The sequence below is a fragment of the Chionomys nivalis genome, chromosome 14, assembly GCF_950005125.1.
Source record: "Chionomys nivalis chromosome 14, mChiNiv1.1, whole genome shotgun sequence".
NCBI lineage: Eukaryota > Metazoa > Chordata > Mammalia > Rodentia > Cricetidae > Chionomys > Chionomys nivalis.
Window position 1 is genome coordinate 70,206,598 of NC_080099.1, and position 17,312 is coordinate 70,223,909.

General features: G+C 45.6%; 1 protein-coding gene across 1 annotated transcript in view; it reads right to left on the bottom strand.

Moving 5' to 3' along the window:
- Positions 1–3,404: 3,404 nt before the first annotated feature.
- Gata6 (GATA binding protein 6) overlaps positions 3,405–17,312 on the bottom strand; it is a 32,697-nt gene continuing 18,789 nt past the window's right edge. Inside the window, exon 7 of the mRNA XM_057788798.1 lies at positions 3,405–4,748. Within this exon, the coding sequence (XP_057644781.1) occupies positions 4,581–4,748 (168 nt within the window). The 3' untranslated portion in view covers positions 3,405–4,580. The remainder of the gene's footprint in view (positions 4,749–17,312) is intronic.

Below are 17,312 nucleotides of genomic sequence, written 5' to 3' on the forward strand. Positions count from 1 at the left end.
ACTCTACATAAAACTCAAGTTCAAGTGGATCAAAGACTTCAGCATTAAACCAGACATGCTGAACCTGACAGAAAAGAAAATAGAGAATAGCCCTGAATGCACTGGCACAGGAGACAATGATCTAAACAGAACATGGACACCACAACTGGCAATTAATAAATGGGACCTCATGAAACTGTAAAGCTTCTGTAAGGCAAAGGATACTGTCAATAGTACAAAATAGAAGCCTACAGAACGGGAAATATTTTCACCAAATCCACATCCAGTAGAAGGCTAATATCCAAAAACAAAAAAACAAAAAACTTAAGAAACTAGGCATAAAAAAACAAACAAAACAGTTAAAAATGGGGTACAAATCTAAACAAAATTCTCAGTTGAGGAATCTTAAATAGCTGAGAAACACTTAAAGACATGCTCAACATCCTTAGTCACCAGGTAAATGCAAATCAAAACAACTTTGAGATTCCATCTTAGATCTGTCAGAAAGGCCAAGACTCATAACAGATGTGACAGTTCATGCTGGCAAGGATGTGGAACAAGGGGAGCACTCCTTCATTGCTGGTGGGAGTGCAAACTTGTAAGTCACTTTGGAAATCAATTGGTGGTTCCTCAGAAAATTGGCATTCAATCTACCTCAAGACTCAGCTCTACCATGATGTTCCAGGGGAAAAAATGGCACAACAAATCCCAAAGACACTGAACCAGTGGGGTGTTCTTTATGCCCTCTGGTGTTTAGGTTTTGGGGTTGATTGTTTTAGGTCGGGAATTTGTTTTTAGGGTTGATTGTTTGGGGTCTGGGGATTTGTTTTCATTTAGTGTAGTTTGGTTTTGTTCAAAGCAGAATCTCATATAGATCATATTAGCTTCTAACTTGAGAAGGCTGACCTTGAATTCTTGATCCTCCTGTCTCAACCTCCCAAATGGTTGGATTACAAGCCTGCCCCAGCATAGCCAGCATGGTGCCTTTAAGTGGAGATGGAAAGATATATGCTTCAAATTAAAAGGAGGGACATGGAGCCAGACTGTAGACTTTGTGAGTCACCCCCCTTGCCTGTTCCTCAGCACGCTCATTTGTAAACAAGGGATCATAGCCTAGTTTATTTAGTCTGAGACAAACTGGTTTCTGGGCAGCACTTGGTACAGGAATCAGCACATAAGTTACAGGGACAGTTCACTTGGTAAGATGCTGGCTATAGCTGGGCAGTGGTGATGCACGCCTTTAATCCCAGCACTCAGGAGGCAGAGGCAGGTCGATTTCTGTGATTTAGCCAGCCTGGTCTTCAAGAGCTAGTTCCAGGATCGGTCCCAAAGCTGCAGAGAAATCCTGTCTCGAAAAACACAAAAAGATGCTGGTTATGCAAGCAAGAGAATCTGAGTTCAGGTCCCATAAAAGCTCAGGTGTTTGTGTTTGAACCCAGCATGAATGAGGCAGAGGCAGGAAGATCCCAGAGGCTTGCTGACTGGTAAATTTCAGGTTCCATGAGAGGCTCTGCCTCAAAACTAGGTTGTTTTATAAAGACATTCCCTAACAATAAAAGAAATTGTCTAAATTTGCTCTGCGGACTCCACACGTGTGCACAGCAGCCATTGTGTCCTTACACAGGAATGTGCCCCCTCCCACACACACACACAAAAAAAGTAATCCTTACTTCAAAAGTGCCACGTGAATTTACTATTTCCTCAGGCTGGTCTTAGAATGCTAAAAAGAATTCACAAAAATATAGCTAAATATACTGGGGATGCATGTCAGCAGGCAAAGCACACAGTTCCTTGCTACAAAGCAGCAAGCTGGATTTGATGGCACAAACCTGCTAAACCAGCATTCAAGAGACAGAGGCAGAAGCATCCGCTCAAGGCCAGCCTCTGCTACATAGGCAATTTCCAGCAATGAGAATGTCTCAAAAATAAGTATATTTCTACAGCTATACATAAGTGCATAAAGTGCAGTACTCTGTGTAGAAAATAGAACCCAGCAAGCGTTATCTGAGCAGAATTGTTGTCAGTCTACTAAAGGAACAGCAATCACAAAAATATGACCCAACCTGTAGTCGGAGGTGGGGAGACAGAGGAAACTCTGTAATAGCTAAGGAGGCACCAAAGGGAAACAATGAAGAATTAATTGTTTCTAAGAAATGAATAACTCACGAAGACACTAAAGAGATGAGCCAAGCCAAGCAAAGCTGTTTTTTCCTACTCTGCAGACCCAGCGGCTGCCAGACTTTTCCATTTTCCGGTCTGGGTCCATATGGATGTGTGAATTTTCTGTGAAGGGTGAGGACCAGTGGCCAGTCTACCAACCCATAAGATCCATTCTTCCGGGACACCAAAGACCGAAGCCCTGGGTGGGGAGGAAGGACAGTCTAACACTGGTCCCTGTTTGGAGGAACCACAGATAGGGCTACAGGCCCACTACTGCCTCAGCTATTCTAGCAGTGGGACAGTCGGACACAAATGCAGATGGAAACAGCTCATTCTAAAGCTGTAAGATGCCCGGATCTTAAGAGAGATGGCCATTAATAACAGAAATGAAAGGATTTCTGTTAAGCTAACAGTTTCTTTAATTGCTATGGTTTAGCCACTTTTGCAATATTACTTTAAGAAAATAAAAGCCAAACCAATTAAAAATCTCTTCTAAATTAAAGACATCAGCTCTGTGACCACTGAGAAAATACAGCTCACTGTGACACTGTGCTTTAGGGGTCATCAGCCAAGATCCATTTATTCTGAGTCCCTATGAACTTGTCTTCCAAAAGCTTGTGCTGCTGGACCAACCAGAACATTACATCCTGTTGTGTGGCCCACAGTGTCTAGTGCCTTCTTATACCTGATTATAACCACCCAGGGGTCACAAAGTCGCCTGCTCACAGGTCAGCCGCTGAACACTCAAACAGATAAGAGTTGTAGGTACCAAACTTTGACCTCCAGACTGAGAGATTTGAGTTGGATCTGGTGTTGCAGGTCTGTAACCTCAGTCTCTTGGTGGCAGGAGGATTGCAAGTTCAACAACCCCCCCCACACTTCCGGGGCAATTTAGTGACGTGCTTTGAGATTACGTGGCACTTTGCAGAATTGAGGATAAGAAGTGTCCTGACCTGGAGCCCCAGAGTGCGTTCATTCTCAAGTAACACCTGGGCTGGCTAGGAGTCTGTCCTAAGGACCCTGTTTTTAAGCTGTGGTCCTAAGCAGGAGGCTCACAATCTCAGGCAAGGCCATCTGCCGACCTAAATAGAAGTGCAAACTCACTATATGGGCCAAGGTGCACGACAGCTCCCATAGGACAATTCTTTGAAATAAAGGGCTCACGGCAGGTCACAAACACCACATGCTCTTCGTTTTATGTGACGAGTGACAGACACACAGCAGTAAAACTAAGAGTTTGAAAGGAAGGAACTCACTGTGAAGAACACAAAACAATACCCTTTTTATTTCTTTAAAACTCTGGTGAAATAGGTTTCCATATGACATCCCATTAAAAAAAAACAATAATGTAAACCAACCTGTGGGTTAGTCACACGGTACAGACTTCAAGAGTGCTTATAGATGCGTAGAATATTTACAAATGCTAATCTTTAGGTAGTAAAGGTTTGTTGCAATCTCCAGCACTTTTTCCTCAGTAAAAGAAAGGGGGTTGTGTTGGTGTTCTTGTATAAAAATCCATAAATGGAGAAAAGGCAATTTTCCTGAGAGAAGATTTGTTCTTGAAACCTTTTTTGGTTGGTATTTTTTTTAAACAATTGGGAATACAGAAATGGGCTGTTGGTGTAAGAAGTATGTCTAAGTTAACTTTTTTTTAAATTATTTTAAGTACCATTAAGTTAAAATGTTTACATTCATTATAAAAATGCTGTTAAATCTTAAGCAAATGATTTAACACTGATTGCTGCAACGCAAATTGCACTTAAAAATTATTGTGTACATGGAAGAAAAATATCTTGTTTGCTACCCTGTTTACAAATTCCAAGTGACCTCAGATCAGCCACGTGACAGTGAACGCTGAGAAACGTCAGTCAGCATCTGTCCGCTATAATTCGTTCTCGTCGCGATCCCAGGACCGCACTCCGTCTCCGGGATGTACCAAATGGCTTCAGTGCTCCTCTCCACGAATGCTTGTGAAACGTGCATGCCCATGAGCTATGAAGAAATTCTGGGATAACCAAGATTGATCACAAGAAGCACGTGATTTGGGGCTATACGCATATAACATTTTTTTAATCTCTCAATCTTCCTTAGCACACAAAGCCCCAGTCATTGTTGCAGTTTCTGCCACAGATGTGGAGCAGACCCAGAGGCGGGCTGGGCTGGCTGGAGGTGGCCCCGGGCTGATGGGAGCCCGGGCTGATGGGAGCCCAGGCTGATGGGAGCAGGCCACGTGCCTGCTATGCTGGCCCCTCCTTCAGGAGCCATCTCTTCTTACTTCAGCAAGCTTCTTGGGAAATATATCTCTTTCAAAACAAAGGCACAGAAATCATGCATCGAAGGAATGTTAATGTCTGCATTTTTGCTGCCATCTGGACTGCTGCACAAATTCAGACAAGTGGCGTGAGGTTCTCAGAGCCCCCTCGCCTCTTGTCAGCTCCAGCTCAGGCCAGAGCCAGAGCACACCAAGAATCCTGCCGTACGGAGGATGTGACTTCAGCGGGAGAGGACAGGCTGACGCCTATGTAGAGACCGTCTTGACCTGCGTACTTGAGGTCACTGTTCTCGGAGCTGGTGCCTTCTCCCACTGCAGACATCACCGGGGCACCTGCCTGATGGAAGACAAGAACAGGGAGGAGAGGCTGTTAATTAAGCACCGATCGTTAGCTGGCCCAATCCTCCTGCCTCAGCATCTGGAAACAAATGACATGGTTGGCACGACTAAGGCCAGAGTTGCCCCGGAGACCAACTCAGGTTTGCTCTTCCTTGCCCAAAGCAAGGGCATCCACTGCGCTGAGCACTGCCAGCTAGTGCCAGTGACCTGGTCTGACAACACAGAGGATCCATGCTGTTACCTACAGTGACCACCTGGCAAGATGCAGGTGGCAGGGGAAGGGAGCCTGGCGGACTCCAATTTGTCAAAGCCACAGGTGAAAACGAGCCACACTGGAGAGCTAAGCCACCTTGTGGATCTCGGTCAGATGCCGCCAGGGCATCGACATTCACATCACAAAATGCTGTGGCATCAAACCCAGATAACTGGAATCCACTTAGACTACAACTTGAGGGACCAGTCACCTTTGACAGAGTTTCTCAACACTCCAGCCACACCTCAAACTCTCTAGACACACCTTTTCTCTCCCCAAATCTCAAGCACCCTAAGCTCTTCCCCCTGTTTGAAACACATGATTCCTTAAAACTTTTCAAATATTTTAGGAAATACCACCCCTTAAATTCCTCAAGCAGCCACACTGACGTTCTGACCATTTCTCGGGGACCTGTGCCAGGTGCAGCTGTGTTGGATGGGCGTGTGCAGAGCTGTGAGGCCTGGACACAGCGCGGTCCAGAGAAATCCTTTCCACAGCAGGACCCACATTGTTCTCCAGCCCACATATACCAGCCGGGAGCTAGTCCAGTCATGTGACCTGCCCCTCCACACCCAAACTTTCCAACAGGACAGACCTAACCCAACTGTCCACATCTCCATCTTTCTCTTTCCCAGCAAAACTCCAGGTGGACAAATAAATTAGGAAGCGAGAAGTTGGTCTGGAAACTGAGGCAGGAGAACTGAGAGCTCAAGACCTGGAGACAGGCACGGCAGTGGATGCCTGTAACCCCAGCACCCATGAGACAGAAGGAGGGAGATTACTGTGAGTCCGAGGCAAGCCAGGGTAGCATGTCCTAGGTCAGCCCAGACTATAAAATAAGACCCAGAGAAAGGGGAGGAGGGGGAGACATGAAGATGCAGTTACTTCAAGGCTAATCTTGACAACGTAGCAATATCCAAAATCAAATGTAAATGTGAACAAGAAAAGGATGAAAAAGAGGGAAGGAGTGAGGGAGTGAGGGGGGAGGGACAGAGGGAGACAAAGACATTTTGCAATGTGTACATAGATGCTCTGGAAGCCTTTAACATGCATCAAGAAGATGAGGGGGGGTGAGAAGCAGACTTCAAAGTTGTTGAGATGTCAAATTTTTTGTTTTATTTTTAGTTTGTGCTGTTTGTTTTGTTTGCTGTTGTCGGCTGTATAGCCCTGGCTGTCCTTTGTAGACCAGGCCAACCTCCAATTCACAGAGATCTGTCTGCCTCTGCCTCCCAAGTGTTGGGATTAAAGGCATATGCCACCATGCCCATCTTGAAATACCCAGAATACAGATTCTTGTGAAATTGTTGAAATAACTGCAATAATGCTGTCAAACAACTGGATGTTGCAGATAGCATAACACTTGTCAGTCTGAGAAGTAACTTCAGACCTTAATTCCAGAAACTCCAAAAACGTTACAAGCAAATCCAGGGCAGATCCACATTTAAGTCCCTGCATGATACAAAACTGAGACCCAATAAAAGAATCTATTGTGTTAGAAAGGCTCCACGATGGTAGATGACAGAGAGAGATTTCTGTCACACCCAGCTTTGCGCCAGTCCACTTATTCCAAAAGCAGCAAATCTGCAGCTTTCTGACCGTGTTTGGGTCTTGTGCAGCAAGTGTTATTTCTGAGAAATACAGAGTGTGCGTAAATTGCTGGGACAGAGCTCAGTGCATCATGGCACTCCACAAAGAGCATCATTAACAAGGCTCCTGTTGGGGCTGAGGCTAGGAGCATCCAGGAGTGAGGACATCAGACAAGCCGGCAAGCAGCTCACCTGCCTGTCCTAGTTGACAGCTTAAAACACGTGGTAGGACAAGACTCTGAAAAGGAGCCAGAGGTTAAAGGCTGCTGGGTTAGGACCTACATTAGCCTGCCTGGTCAAAGTTCTGGGTGGGACAGCTAGAGGGTACAGTCACCTCCTGCCATCTCCTCTGTATACTCTTTCCCTGGCTCAGACATGGCTCAGGAGGGTCATGTCTGTAATCACAAGGTGCCTTGCTATGTGAGCATTCCACAGGGCAAGCTGTGCTCTTTATATTCAGTATTCATTTATTGATGTGTGTATGTGCACATGTATGCAAATGCATGTGCTCACCACAGTATCTGTATAGAGGTCAGAGAGCAGTTTACACGAGTCAGTCTCCTCCACCACCCTGGGCTTCTCCTCTCTCAGCCATATTGCCCACCCACCGCTGTTAGGAGTGAGACAAGGATCTTCCAAAGAATGGGGTCTGCACCAGATCAGAAGCCTGCTGAAATGCCCTGTGACTATTTCCATCTATAAAAGAGATGGTTCAGTGGTTGAGAACACCAGCTGCCTTTCCAGAGGACCCAGGGTTCAAGTCCCAGCACCCACATGGCAGATCACAACTATCCGTAACTCCAGTTCCAAGGGATTCGACACTCACAGATAACAGACACACACAGATAACACACACGGGCAAAACACCAACACACATAAAAGACAGACAGACAGACAGACAGATGATAGATAGATAGATAGATAGATAGATAGATAGATAGATAGATAGATAGGGCAGTTAGTTTAGTACAGGCCCATCTTAGAGTTCGAGGCTAGCCTGGTCTACAGAACTAACATTGCTTTTGTTCCCAGACAGTGATTGCTGTAGTCAGGGATAGAATTGAAGAGACAATAAACAGGGGAGAGCATTGTAACAATAGCTTAATAACAGAGCTTTCTGTGTGTGTAGCCTTTACTCTGGTTGGGTACCTGCTATAGAGACTATATACAGTTGTGTAAACCAATAACAACAATAATAGGTGCATTTAGATAATCATTTTATTTTATGTCATTTTGGTTTTTCCAGACAGGATTTCTCTGTGTAGCACTGACGGTCGTGGAACTCACTTTGTAGACAAGGCTGGCCTCGACAAAAAGAGTGGGAGTAAAAGCCAAAGGTCAGGCTATGCATTTTTCTGCCTGCCTGCCTGTCTGTCTGACTGTCTGTCTGAGAAAGGGTCTTACTCCGCAGTCGTGGCTGACCTGTAACTCACTGTTCGGATCAGGCTGATCTCAGATTTACAGAGCTCCATCTGCCCTTGCATCTGCCTCTCAAATGCTATGCATTTTGATTGTAGCGACAGCTCTTCACAAAGAGAAATACAAGACACTCAGTTGCCACCTAAAAGGACCCTTTGCTCCTGGCATTTTTGAAAATAAGTCGTGTTTTAAAAGAAACTCTTTTGAGCTGGGCACAGCTCTTAGGAGGCTGAGGCTGAAGGGTACTGTGGGGTGGAGACCAGCTAAGGTTGCCTAGTGGAGTCCAGACAGCCTGAGTTACAGATGAGATCCTTTCTCAGAGGAGGAGGGAGGGAGGGGGAAGAGAGAGAGTCAAGTGTGTTGCCTCTAAGCTCAGTAGAGGAAGGCTCGGGCTCTCCCATGCACTAAAATCCACACATGCAACATGCAAATGCGCGTGCACAGACACCACACACTGAATGCAGCCCAGCTTTGGTGTTACTCTCACATCTGAACAATGATTCCAAGTTTCTGCGTAGTAACTATCTTCTCTATGGATATTAGGTAGAGACAAGACCACAGTGCTAGAAAGGCCCAAACCCCCAAATGCAGGACGTATGCACCTGAGAAACATCAGCCCTGTGGGAACCAAAAGCAACAGCTGGGTCTCTTGGAAAGCACAAGAGAACTTTGTGCCCAATTCTTCATAACTTTTTAATATGAGTGTGCATGAGTGTGAGTGTGTGTTATGTGAGAGAGAGAGACAGACAGACAAGGAGACATTAGGGGTGCACATGTACCACTCCATGTATGTGTGCAGATAATTTCGTGGAATCATTTTTTTCTCTTTCTCCTTCCAACTTTATATGCTTTCTAGAAATAGAACTCAGGACACCAGGCTTATACTACAAGTATCTGTAGCCTCTAAGCCAACGTGCCAGCCCTAAGAAATTATATTTAAACATGAAATACAACACAAGAAGTCTAGGCGTGCTCCAGCGTATATTCTTGGGTAACGCTGGCAGCCTGGACTTCCTCTGTCAGTGAGCAATGACATCTTTATGGCACTAAGAAAGGCTAGTAAACATGCCGGTCCCGTCCTGTGGCCCACGATGCTACATTTTGGTTTTGACAAAAGGCAATTAACATTGGTGTCCAAGGCCACTGAGAAGTTTATGCCCTGCTGAACTCAGAAATTTCACTTCCAAATGTGTATTACAAGGAAATAGTTCAAAAGAAAGCAAAGGTGGTATAAAAGAAGGCTTTCATTACTGGGGTACTCAAAATAGATGCAGTCCTGGGAATAGTCTAATATGGAATGGTCTGGAAAAGCTGGGTCATCTGCTCCATGAACTATTATGCAATTATTAAAAATAATAAGATCATGTAGCAAGCTGGAAAAAATCCCGCCGAGCAATGGTGAGTCAGAAACAGTAGGACATGGCTTCTATGTCCCCCTGTGCACACTAAGCCTGAGTGTGACAAGGAAACCTGGATGGAGCAGGGCACAGCTGAGTGGACTGGCCAGCTGCTCCTCTCTTCTTTAACTGCTGTACTGGAACAAAAGAGAACAAAAACTACCGGCTTCAGAAAACAGAGGCAGAAGTTAAAGGCCCAGGTAATAGGATAAGAGCACTAAATAAATTAAGAGTGAATGAGAGTGAGGACACTAACGCGGGAGGGGCCACCAAAGGGGTTTCGGTGCATCCCCAAAACCATCTCCATGCCTGAGAGAAACACATCGCTCGACTCCAGTCCTGGAGCACCTGCGCCCTGGTTAGAATATTCCCACAGCTGACATTTAATTGCAGAAAGAGTCACTAACTCTCCTGCAGAAAGAAACCTAGTTCTTCACTGCTCTTCATCTTAAATCCTTTCCCCTCATAAGTCTTATTCATGGACCGTCTGAAGAGAAAAAAATCAGAAAGCATTAATGTTAACTTTGGAACCAGTGTGTGCACATAATGACCAGGTATGGGACATGCCAGGGATCGCCACATTCTGGAACTGGAGGCAAAGGATAGAGACTGTGAGGCCAGCATGGACTGTATAGTAAGACCCAGCCTCTCTCTGCCATAGGCATGGTATCCCACACCTATAATTGCTGTACTCAAGAAGCTGAGGCAAAGATCAGCCTGGGTCTCGAGAAATGAGGAAAGGAAGAGCTGGGCACAGAGGTGAACCTCTGCAATCCCAACACTCCGGAGGTGGACAGAGGACAGGGGCTCGAGGCCATCCTCCTCAACTACATACTGGATTGGAGGCTAATCTGGGTTATGAGACACTGTCTCACAAAAAAAAATTCAGAACAAAAACAAAAAGTAACAACAACAATTATCTGGTAAGAAATTTAGTGGTGACATATGCCTTTAGTCCCAGCCCAAGAGACAGAGGCCTCTGAGTTAGAGAGGCCAGACTGGTTTAGTCCATTGTTACAGGTCATTGAGACCCAACATCATAACAAATGAATCAAAGAATTTCCATGAGTTAACATTTTCCCATATCTAATTAAGCCCTTTGAAGGACTTTATCAATGGTGGGTCTCTCCATATAGCAGAAGGCTCTTTCTGGACCCAAAACAAATGTTCCTGAGGGGAGCAGAGAAGAGCACTTGGGGATACCCAGAGCCTAACCATCCTTTCTCCCTTCTGCAGCAGACAGCAGCTCAAACCAGGCAGAAGTCGTGTGTCCGTGCCCCCCCTCACGTCTCTCCCAGATCAAAGTGCAATGAGGGTGGGGTAGAAATCTGTTCTGTGTTTCCATTCACAGCTTATCTGCCCTCCACCCTCCCACAGACAACTGAAAATGGAGGTACTTCCTGCTGAAAGAACCTGTTATCAGCGCCAGACTCAGCCTGGCTTAGCACAGCAAGCAGGCCAGGGTAGGTGGGAGACAGCAGCTCCGCCAGGCCGGAAAATGCCCCTGGAAAGAAGTGCTTCCAGGGATAAGGGAGTGTGGAAATGTCCATTTGCTGTGAGACAGGCACAGTTCACCTCGCCCGGTTGCTTCCTTTGAAAATGAACTCTGTCTCTGGACACCACTGGAAATGTTAGTAAAGACTTCAGATGGGACGCACTCAGGCAGTCAGGTGCTCATGGCACTAACACTCGTCCCTCCTGCCCCTGCCTTGCCCCTTCCACTGAGAAAAGAGACTGCCAAGCAAGCCCGATGACCTACACTCATTTTATAAACTCGTGGAAAAGGGAGAAAAAAAGCTCCTGAAATCTGTCTGCTCCAGGGCTGGAGGAGGAGGGGTTGGGAGAGCTTGCCAAGCATGCGAGAAACCCTGAGTTCAGCCCCTCTACCGCATAACCTAGCTGGGCATGGTGGTGCTGCCTGTAATCCTAGCACCGGGAATAGTAAAGGTCAGAGGGATGAGGAGTTCAAGGGCATCATCTCAGCTGCATCCCAAGCAGCCAGCACCAGTGGGCCACAAGATCCCTGTGTCAGACCAGCAGCACAGAGAGCTCAGCTGGAGGGCCGCCACTCTCTGCTGTGCCTAGGCAAGTTGTAGGGCATGTGGGCATGCTCTGAATGAGTCTCTGATGGGGATCACTCTAACTTCAAGACCCTGATCTGCCTCCCTGTGCAGCTGAGTGAGTGTGGCCCCTGTGTGAGGGGAATGCAGTCTCTCCCCATCCCCCACAAAGCTGTGGACTCCAACTCCCTTCTGCAAATCAAAAACCCAAAAACTAACTAACATGTGCATCCCAGGGAAGGGAAATCCTTGCTCGGAGACCTTCGCCTCCACTGGAAAGCAAGGATGGTTTTGTTTCAGATGGAGGGAGAACGGGACAAAACTCAGAAGTCAGTAAGTTTCCAAGGTGCCGTGTGAAAGGCACAGGAACACATACCCCGTGAGGATAGCTGAGAACTGCCCCTCACAAGATAGTTCTCGAATTCTCCCCTCCCAAGCAGCTAGTCACCTTAGCTGCTGCCCTGACTCAGTGCTGCAAATTCCATCCTGGAGTTTCACTGCTTGCCCTGGGGTCCAGGTTGTATTGTCCTTGCTGTGGCCCACGACCCTTTTCTAGAGAGGAAACAGTTCTGTAGCCACAATCCATCCAGGGCAAAGGAGCATGTACTCTCTTGTGTGCCCGAGTTCCCACTCTAAAGGGGGTCACGAGTGGGGAGGGGGCCGTGCGGGACTGCGCTGATAGGCAAGTGGGCGCTGCCTCGGTCCATCCCTTCACTTGAAATCAGTCTGGAAACATTCTTGTGAAATCAGAAAGGGTCATTCTATTTCAGTCATCAAATGAAGCTGTCCAGGACCCTGAGGCAAACATTTTAAACCCTGTGAGTCATCATCATCATGGGCTTTTCAGGAGCTGGGTGAGGATCCTAAACTCTGGGTTTCAGTGAGAAAACAAAAGCAAGATCAGAAGATCAGACATATGGCCACCGTGCCAGGAACTAAGGAAACACGCACTGTAAAAAAAACGCTGTCAAAGAAATAAAAATCTTGAAAATACGGCTACTTCAAGTGTTTCTATTCTTCATGGGCTTCAAAGCAATCTGTGGCACTTATGTGACACAGTGCTCCTAAGGACCAGATGGGAGGAAACGCTCTTGCCTTGCTTGTAGGAGGACAAGACTATGGTCTCGGCGATCTGCAGCTATCTCTTGGCTACCTGAACCTGCTTCCTCCCAGCAGCTAATTCATGAACCCCAAAATAAATTTCATATCATATTCAGATCATATTAGTACAAATCAAGCACTAAATTTAATTACAGCATTGGTGCTTGATACAATAAAATACAGTTTATAACACTGGTGAAAACTCCCGTAACTATGGTGAAAGCTGGCCATGCTGATATATCAGACGGGCAGCAGGCCATGGAGTTGATCCCCCAGAAACGCCAGATACTGTCTTGGAATTCTGTTTATCACATGACGTGCTTGTGGTGGCAGATTCTTGTCATGGCTCTTAGGAGGGAGTTCCTGGCCAGCCTCAGCTACACAGCAAGTCTGAGGCCAGTCTGGGCTATATAAGATTCTGTTACAAACAGACTCACAATTTGAGTACTGGGCAATCCTAAAGTCAGATGTGACGGTGGCTGAATTCCAAGTCTCTAAGCCTGACAGCGCCTATCTGTAAGGTGCCTGGAAAGTGTTGGTATTTCAGAGAAAACACCAACCCCGCGCACCAGCGGGGCTGCCAGACTGCATCTAATCCAGCCCCACTGCAGGTAACCCTAAACACCAGCAGGGCCACCAGACTGCATCTAATCCAGCCCCACCACAGGTAACCCTAAACACCAGCAGGGCCACTAGACTGTGTCTGATTTAGACCCATTAAGTCTTCATTTTGCTGGTAACCCTTTTGGCAGACACCCATGAAATACATAATAAATTACTTCGATTCCAGTAAAGGAATTTATTTTCTTCAAAGATTCATTTAGCAATAACATCTCAGACCACCCTAAGTCAGATTTCTTGTGTTTAGCCTTGTTTTCCCATAACATTAGTTCATGTTTTCTGCCAATTTTGTTTATTTTTTTATTAGGGTTAGGCAGGGATTTAAAAAAACAGGTAAAGAATCTTTAATTTGGATTAAAATCTTTCATTTTAATCATCAATCATCAAATTAAAGATTAAATTATCAAATTAAAGATTAAAGAGTCTTTAATTTGAAAAGTCAAAAAACAGCTGCCTATATTGTGCTCTACCTGAGTCTGGTTTAGAGCTGAGGAGCAAGGCTCAGTTGTTAAGTGAGCCTCAGTTGGTGGTAACATGGGTGGGCACACTCACGACAGGCTCTGTAAATGCTAATGTACATATTCAAGGCCATGGATAAGGACATAGTGAATGTTCTTATTGCTGCACTGTGCGTGTGTATGTAGCACGCACACACACATACACATGTGTGCTAAGTTTAGAAAATGAAAGTCCAAAAGTCCGATTATTGAACATTCTCTGCTAGGGTGACTTTCTGTGAAGGCCTATGTGTTTGGATAGGATTATACGTTACTAGAAAGGCTTAGGGCAGAGAGAGAGAGGGTGCCTGGTACTTAGGGAATGTGAAGATAAATGCTAACAAAATATTTATGCTCATGGTTGGCAGCATGTGGCAAGTGAGATATTAATAACTGAGTTGACTGGCCAGCTCCCTGGGAGAGGAAAGGGTCTGACTCAGGAGACGGGAGACGCTGGTTCCAGTCCCCGCTTCAGCACCAGCTTGGTCTGTGACCTTGTGGAGTCAGCATCCCGCTTTATAAATGAGGCAACGACAGTGCCCAAGTCCAGGGCTCATGACCTGTGAGAGGTTAACAATTTTTTGACTCTTTTTTCATCCTTTACACAACAGTGTTTGGGAGTATAAACGCTGAAACTAAAAATGGGCACGTACCTACTGGAAAACGTCTGATTAATGATTTCATAAAACTGAGGAGGTCTGGCTCAGGGCTCAGTGGGAAAAGACACTTGCTACCAACCCTGAGGAGCTGACTTCAATCTATGGCTTCTGCACGGCGGGTGCAAAGGCTCTCACAAATTGTCCTCGACCTCCATATACATACAAGCCGTGGTCACGTGCACATGCTCATGCACATTGCCGTAAGAATCAGAAACAGTAACTATTATTAAGGGCAATCTGCTGTTTGATAACATTAATTTTACTTTTACAAATAACAAAATAATTTCTACCTTATATCTTCCTGTTATACTCTACTATAACTGTTTTTATTGTCTATGTATAGCGTTGGATTAAATTTAGATTAAGAGGATGTGTTCATCGGCAAAGTCCTTGCTTAACGTTCATGCGGTTTGGGGTTCAATCCTGAGTACAGAACAAAAGCAGCAACAAAGGTTCTGGATGCATGCGTGCAGTCGTAGCACTGGAGAGAGGGAGACGACTCACACAAGAGCACTTGCTCTTGTCATGAGAACCAGAGTCACAATCCCAGAACCACATCAGAACCTAACGCCTGTAACTCCAGGCCCAGGGCCTCTAGAGGTTGCACATGCACACCTATGTATACACACAAGAGGACCTCTGTACATGTGATAACACTGTAGACCACACATGCACACCTAATCATACACAAGCAGACATGTCTTCACATTAATAACGTTTTTAGATGGCACGTGTACACCTATGTATCCACACAAGCAGACATATTCACATGTGGTAACATCTTAGACGGCACATGCACACCTATGTATCCACACAAGCAGGTACGTCTGTACATGTAATAACATTCTAGAGAAATGGCTCGTTGATTAAAAGCACATACTGACTCCTCTTGCAGAAGAGCTGAGTTTGGTTCCCAGGACCTAAATTGTGCTGCTCACAAATGTTTGATGCTTTCTTCTGGCTTCCATGGATACTTGCAGTCACATGCGTGCTCACACATACACCCAGCAAAGACAAAACACATACTCCCAATTCCAGGGGAGGCAGAGGAAGATGGAGCTCTGTGAGTTTAAGATCATATTAGTCGCCGGGGGGTGGTGGCGCACGCCTTTAATCCCAGCACTTGGGAGGCAGAGGCAGGTGGATCTCTGTGAGTTCCAGACCAGCCTGGTCTACAAGAGCTAGTTCCAGGACAGGCTCCAAAACCACAGAGAAACCCTGTCTTGAAAAAAGCAAAAAAAAAAAAAAAAAAAATCATATTATTAGTCTCCAAAGCAAGTTTCCGCAAGTTTCCGGTCATCCAGGGTCACCTAAGCTGGACTTAGCTGTACACAGACACACACGGTCACTATTTCCCCCATATATTTTAATGGAAAGATATTAGATTCTTAAATTACTCATTAAGATCAGTCAAACGTAAGAGAACATTATTTCTTTGGTCGGAAGATTTTGAAGAAATCAATGTTGTATTCTTGTCCAGGCCAGACCTGGTCCCAAATCAAATTCGTGACCATTACACTTCCCACACTGTCTTGGACCTCTTCCTTGCCTTTGTGCCCCTCTCAGATGGAAACTAAACTCTTCCCCTTACATCCGCTAACTTGTAACTGAGAAAATAGCTGATAAACTGTAAGGCTAGAGAGACGGCTGCTTTTGTGGAGGACACAGGTTTTATTCAACACACAGGTGGTGGTGCACAAACACCCACAACTCCAGTTCCAGGGGAGCTCCTGGGTACCGGGCACACGAGTGGTAAACAGACATACATACAGGCAAACCACTCACATGCAAAATAAAGAATAATAATAAACAGCTTTACTTCCCATGAAGCAGCAGAGATCCAAGCTGGGAAAGGTGGTTCACGTCTGTAATCCACACCAGGGGGCTGAGGTAGGAGAATTCCCGTGACTTTCAGACCATTGCATACATACATACATACATGCATGCATGCAGGCAGGCAGGCAGAGCACTCTGGATGGATAGGAGCCATGCTAGAGAAATGACTCAATAGTTATTATTTATGACTTTTCCACTGTCTAGTTCAGTTCCCTGCTCCCAGCACCCATATCAGTTGGCTGAGCAGCACCTGCAGCTCTAGAGGATGACGCCCTCTTCTGGTCTCCATCAGTATTACATGTCTGGTACACTTACAACCAAACACACACATAGATACAACAATTAAAAACACATGTATAGGGGCTGGAGAGATGGTTCAGTGGTTAAGAGCATTGCCTGCTCTTCCAAAGGTCCTGAGTTCAATTCCCAGCAACCACATGGTGGCTCACAACCATCTGTAATGAGGTCTGGTGCCCTCTTCTGGCCTTCAGGCATACACACAGAAAGAATATTGTATACATAATAAATAACTAAATAAATATTTAAAAAAAACACATGTATAGCAGGCCTAGCATTGTAGTCCAGGTTATAATGTAAGTACTTGCCGGGCATCCTCTAAGCCGAGTCTGGTCCCCAACACCAAGGGGGATGAGAGGTTGGGAAAAGTGGGAAAAATGATACCTTTCTGGCCCAGGGCCAGCAAAAATAAGTCACACTGTTTTGTCACAGGCCTTTTGGACTGTTAGTTTGTGCCCTACAATAACATCTTGGTAAACCAAAATAATTCCAACACAGCAGAGAAAAATCTTCTAATGAAAATATAAAACTTCACATGGCAATCCCAGCACTCAGGTCTCTGAGCTCAAGGACAGCCTGGTCTATATAAGAGTGAGTTCCAGGACGGCCACTGCTATATGGAGAAACCGTCTTGAAAAATAAAAGAAAAACACTTCTCAGCTAAGAAGTGAATCATTAACTAAGGAATATGCTTCCTGATTTCATGACAGGCTGCAAATGTCATACAGAACTTTAGTACCCGACAGGAGGAGGAGTTCAAGACCAGTGTCAGATAGAAGAGTTTCAGGTCAGCCTGGACTACATGAGGCCATGTCACAAGAACAGTCAAGGGCTAC